Consider the following 6,009-nt stretch of genomic DNA (forward strand, 5'->3'; position numbering starts at 1 on the left):
AACAGATAAATAAAATGCACAAATCCACCGACTCTACGCACGACGGGGGTAAGGCGAGCATCTCGCTTCCACAGGCGCTCATGCAACCGCAAGAAATGCTGTGTGCGTCATGGTACCTCTCTCGCCTGCGGTCGTCTGGCAGCCATCTCGTCCCAACTTTCCAGAACCACAGATCACACGCATACAGATCCTTGTGCCTACGTACACATCCGACGTAGTTTGTCTACATGCGTGCAGCTCCTCTTTCCACCAAGTGTATAAACGCGACTGCCGCGGCGCCACAACGCAAATAAAACGTAGATCTAGACAAGCGTTGTTGCAGGCGACTCTCTGTGACTTGGCGCGGTCCAACCGCGGGGCGCGCACCGGTCTCCGCCCTATCACTCAGGGCGAAAGACGCAACGCGTCGTAAGTCCCTCTGTGCACACGTGTCTGTCCGCGGAGACCCAGCGGACACGCAAACGAGGAAAAATCAAAAGCGATACCGCAGCTCACCCGCGTTCTGCTCCATTGCTGCGGCATGGGGCCGCAATTGGCGGGCGAACTGACACAGGAGGGAGGGAAGAACCTCCACCGCATTTGGGCAATTAATCACCTCGCTGCGGACTCGACTCTGCGGCTCTCTCTTCAAACGCGAACCCGTGACGCTCCACGTTTCTTAGGCAAACAAGGCTATTCGTCTCGACATCTACGACGACATGTACATGCCTACTATTTCTCCATACGCAGGGACATATGAAACGCACGACACACGGTATACGCACGCAATCCACGCGCGCCCAGCTGCGACCGCGACAGCTAGGGCGTTCCCACATGGCACCTCCAGCCACCCGCGGGGCTGCGGCTGCGGCGTAGGCTGCGGCTGCGGCTGCGGCGTAGGCTGCGGCTGCGGCGTAGGCTGCGGCTGCGGCGTAGGCTGTGGCTGACGAAGTTGCCATAAGGCGGCGTTTCGGCGTCTCCCTAGCTCTCGCCTTTTTCATCGAGCTCCGCCTGCTGGCGCTTCCACCAAACGATGTTTTGTCTCGCCCGGGCGAGCGCGGTTCTCTCAAAGCGTTCGTCGGGCGCGATCGCTGAGACGTGCTGCGCGAGCGGCAGGAAAAGGAACTCGATGAAGTTCGCTTGACTCCTGGCGAGCTGGCCCTGCTGCGAGCGATCGCAGAGCGGCGAGACGGCAAGGCCGAGGCGCTTCTCTTCGTCGCCCTGTGCAAAGAACTCTTGCTTCAGCCGCGTCGTCCACGCGATGTGGCTCTCTGCGTCCAGCGCGCAGTGGCCCAGGTCGGCGACTTTGATGCAGAGAGACATGACGAGTGCGCGGTCCTCCTCGATGTCGCAGAAGTTGAAGTCTGGGTTCTCGCGTCGGGCCGCAATTCGCGAGAGAAACTCAAAGTGGTGCGCCATGTCGGTGGCCAGGATCAGCTCGATGATCTTCTTGCGGATCTCGCGGTACTGACTCACTGTCTTCCCCCTGAAGATGTTGCAGCTGCGTTGCGAGAGTGTGTAAAAGGTCAGACACGAGTGGTAGTTCTCCAAAATCGACCGGTCGTTGTACACAACCGACAACGTCGAGGCCGACTGCGTCAAAAAACTGTTGCTGCGCCCCGGATGACCCGCGTCGTGTCCGATGGCAGCGATTGTCAGCGCCAGTCGATGAGACGCGAGCGACGGGTCGTCCGCGCCCGCAGAGCCCGCCGCGCCCGCGGGGTCCGCGGAGCCCGCCGGCGAGAAGTCGACGGCGTGGTCGCGCCGAAAGAAATCCAGCAGATGGCAGAGCGACATCGACAAGTGCCCTACGAGCGCCGCGTGCACCTGGTTGTGGTACGGGTTGTCTCTGTAGAGCTTCTGCAGCGAAAACAGAAACTCCAACGCGACGTCACGCGAGCACGACACGAACCCCGACGAAAGGAACGGCTCCAGCAGCTGGTACCCCACGTGCAGAAGGGCCTGCAAGCAAGACACGCACAAAAACCGCGAATAATGCCGCTGCCTGCGGAGTGACACCTCCCCCCCTTTACGCCCTCGCAGACCATGCCACCGCGCGCGGGACGACCTAGTCGCAGCATCTGAAAAAGGCAGCAAGCCAAGCGGGCCTCTCCGCAAGTCACTCCTCGTTCCTGCTTCCCGGTTCGCCTGCGGACTTGCGTCGCGCTCCCCAAAAATCTTCAGAACTCGTGTGGGGACTGCGGTAGATGAACCTCGGCGAAATGGGTGCACGCTTCCCTGCACTCCCCCCCGCCCCCCTCCCCGCCCCGGCCCCCGCCGCGTACATTGCCGTCGCACTCCTCATCGATTTTGAGCACGTCCAGCGGCCAGAAGCTCCCGACGTGGCAGAGCAGCTCGACATTCGCCACGAGAGGTGGCACGAACGGGGTCTTTTTCTCCTTTTTTGTCTCTCGCTTCTCGCCGGCTTCACCCTCGTCTGCGCCTGGAGTCGACGGGAAGCCCGAAAACGGCGCAGAGGCCTTACGGACGCCGCTGGAGACGCGCGAAACGAACGCCGACGTGAAGGCCCCGTCGACCCCCAGTGCGCTCTTTCGAGAGATGAGGTACGCTGCCGGCGACGTCAGCGGGCCTCCCTCAATCGACTCGCAGGCGAACAGCGGACACGGCGCAGAGCAAGGCAATCTGTAAAACCAGAAAACGAAGAAAAATCGCCGGAATACGCAACAAGCTGTAGCAGCTGATAGCGCCACTTGACGGAGAGTGCGGCACGCCTACAGGTCTACAAACAGGCACGTGCGTGTCTCTACCCACACACCTAGCGCACCGAGTCAAGCACGCACCAACATCCGTGCATGCATATACGTCTTCTTGTGTTTATACAGAGTAACGCTTAGCTATAGGATGGATTTATATCGAAAAAAATACCGAAAAAAAGACGAGGTGTGTTCGGTATAGTCTCAATGACGATTGGTGGATTCTCAAAACCATTGTAGCACAACAGAGCTTCGTTCAGTAACTTTGAACACGCCGCTCGTCACGTAACAAACATTGTCAATACAACTGATCAAAAGTGGGCGCGAATATACACCTATATACTATACTGTAACGCTTGCGCGTTTTGAAGGCGGGCTCTCGCCTGCCCTCACCTCGGAGAAAGGCTGTCGCCGAGCAAGACCTGGCTGTCGCTGGCGGCTGAGCCTTCGAAGGAGTCCTGCGCGGGCAGCTGGAGCATGTCAAGAACGTCGCTGGGTAAGAAATCCACTTTCACTGCGTAGAGGTTTTCTGAGCTTGTCGCGATGCTCAGACACTGCACGCGCAGCGCGTCCAACTCGCACATATCTTCCTGAGAAAAAACGCACGCAACGACAGGCCAGTGCGCGCGTGGCGTGCCGGATATGGACCCGAAATCACGGCACATGCACCAACAGAGAGAGGGGCTGAACAAACGCAGCGGAGACACCAAAAGGGCGAAGGGTCTCCCACGAAAATTCGTTACGCTCCATCGCTTCGACATGTCCTTTCCTCCCAGCGTTCCGCTTTTTCAGCGTCCATGGGCATCGGCTGGCTTTTGTGGCTGCGTCTGGCGTTCTATTCGTCTCGCTCTGCGTGCCATGCACCTACCGCGGCCTCCGGCGGGAGCTCCTCGCTGAGTTTGTGCACATAGGCACCCATCTGTTTCAGCGTCTGGATGAGTCGGAAGACGGCGACTTTGCCTTGAGTTTTGTCCGTGTCCACGCGCCGCTGAAGCTCCGCGACGCGCGCCTTGGCAACCTCAAAGTGCAGGAACGTCCGACGGCGCTCGGTCTCGAGTGCGCGGCTCGCAAAGTGGAAGCTGGCCAGCACGAAGCAGCCGATGACGGTCTGCGCCCAGAGGGAGACGAGGCGGAAGGGCCGCAGCGGCAGGCCGACGGTGAGGATGAGCGAGAGCGAGACGAGGATTGAAGCCGCGCAGAGGTGGAGCCACTGGGAGATGCGGATCCGCACGCAGAAAATGAAATCCAGAACAATCAGGAAAAACAACTGCATAATCAAAATCTCGGGAATCAAACTCGAGTCCGTCCTGGTCCAAATGTAGTCCTCCGCAAGCGACGACGGCGAGAACGGAGACGCCGAGAACGGAGACGCCGAGAACGAGCCGGGCTCCGAGGCATTCGAGGCCGCGGGCGAAGACGCAGCGTAGGACGGCGGGGGAACCGCAGAAGGCGACGCTGATGCATTCAGCGGAGACACAAAGGGCGGCGCTGCAGACGAGGTGAAGGAGATACGCAGAACCTGGAAGCATTCGCCGAAAGCCAGTGCGATAAAATTGATTGCGGTCACGACGCAGAGGACCTTTTCGACGTGCCGAAACAGCCCCCCGAAAATAGAAAAAATCGCAAAAAACAACACGCACACGAGCGAGAGAACCCAGCAAACGAGGCTGATCACCACCAAAGTGTGGACAGCGGAATCCGGCGAAGGCGCCTCGGGGCCTTCCCCCCTCTGCAAAGAAGAAGCCTGGAGCGAAGGCGCAGCAGATGCAGTGGTGGAAGCGAGCTGCGACCCTGCGGAGGGCGACGACGCCGGTGGCGAGTAGAAATACACCCAGAGAGCCGCGCTGGGCGACATGATCTCTTGGAATGCGTGAAGCACATACGGCAGCGTGTAGAGCAGCGAAATCACCAGCACAGCAATGGCCACGGGAACTGAGCGAAACCGCGAAAAATGGAGAACTTCTTCCACATAGTGCTTCTCATCCTCTTCAGAAAACGTCTGTGCAGCGCTGAGCCGAAGCCGCTGAAAGATTCTTGACACGCGAAATCGCCGTCTTCTGGCCTCCTCTGGTTGCAAGTTGGAAGTGCTCTTCTGGTGCGCCTTGGACCCTAGGCGTGAGTAAATCTCACCCTCCGTGCTTCGCGTGCCCTTCTCTTCGTCCTCATCTTCGGTTTCTGTCCGCCCCCACAGCTTCGACGACCCACTCGCCGCGTCCTTCTCTCCTCTCTGGTTTCTGCGCTTCTCCATGTCGGGCTCGCCCGGCCTTCCTCTTCGCTCGCTCTCCCGCCTGTCCTCGCTTCTGGACTTGTCGCTGTCCCTCGACAGCGCCTGCCCCCCGGGGCCCAGCGGCGAAGGCGCCACTACGCTGAGGTCTCTTCGGCTGCCGCCTTTCGACATCGGCCGGCCATGCACAGGCAGCAGGACGAATCGTTTGTGCCCGCGAGGCGCAACTCCCGTCGCCGCAGTCCGGTACATTTTGCCGCGGTTCTCGGCCGCCTGTCTGACGCCCACTTGGTCTCCGCGGAGGCCGCAGTCTGAGAGCTGCGGCGAACGCGGCAGGACATCGCCGGCTGCAATACAGGGCCCTGAGGGAGCTCTTTCGTAGAGGCACGGGGGCTCTTGTGACGAGCAACGCCGCGCCGAGGGACTTCTCAGCGAGGGAGAGGACCCGGAGTCCGCCAGAGGCGACCGAAAGACGGACGAAGACGAGAAGGAAAACAGTGAAGAGAACAAACGCGTCTTGGACATAGGCCGCCCCCCCACCGTCTCATCCGACGCGGTCTGCGCCGCAGACAACCACGTGGGGCCCTGGCTGACCGACGACGACGACGCGCAAAAGGCAGGCGAGAAGAGAAACCCTGAAGGGAAGCGGCGCTCGGCGGCGGCCCCTCGGCTCGCCCCTCCGCGGCAAGGTCCTGTCTGCCTGCTGCGGCGACCCTCCGAGCTCACAGACACGGCGCTTTCAGCGTCCTGGAGCGAACCGAAGGCCACAGAAGGCATGTCGTCTGGATCTTTTGCTGGAAGAGAATCGCACAAGCTCATCATTTCCTGCGGAGTCGAGAGGTAGGAGACCTCCGCCCCGCTCCTGGGCGGGCTGTCCCGCTGTGCGCAAACGACGTCCTCGGTCTCTTGCCAGCGACGCCCTTGTGTATCCTCAGACCTGGAATCATGCCCTCTGGCTGCCTGCCGACGCGAGGAAGCGGCATGTATGCTTCTGCAGGACGAGGCGCGCGGGGACGCCGATGCCCGGTGGCGTCTGCCTCCGAGCTCGTCCTCTCCCTTGTGTCTGTACCGTCTGAAGCGCGTTAGACAACG

At 60.5% G+C, this 6,009-nt stretch overlaps 1 protein-coding gene across 1 annotated transcript; it reads right to left on the reverse strand.

Annotated features, from left to right (window-relative positions):
- Positions 1 to 960: 960 nt before the first annotated feature.
- On the reverse strand, positions 961 to 5,739 carry BESB_032590 (uncharacterized protein; the record flags this gene model as incomplete). Its single annotated transcript, XM_029361851.1, has 4 exons — positions 961 to 1,941; positions 2,265 to 2,622; positions 3,087 to 3,283; positions 3,562 to 5,739. The coding sequence occupies 4 exons, from the start codon at positions 5,737 to 5,739 to the stop codon at positions 961 to 963; spliced, it is 3,714 nt and encodes a 1,237-aa protein (XP_029215071.1).
- Positions 5,740 to 6,009: the final 270 nt, after the last annotated feature.

The sequence above is a fragment of the Besnoitia besnoiti genome, assembly GCF_002563875.1.
Source record: "Besnoitia besnoiti strain Bb-Ger1 chromosome Unknown contig00018, whole genome shotgun sequence".
NCBI classification, from domain to species: Eukaryota; Apicomplexa; class Conoidasida; order Eucoccidiorida; family Sarcocystidae; genus Besnoitia; species Besnoitia besnoiti.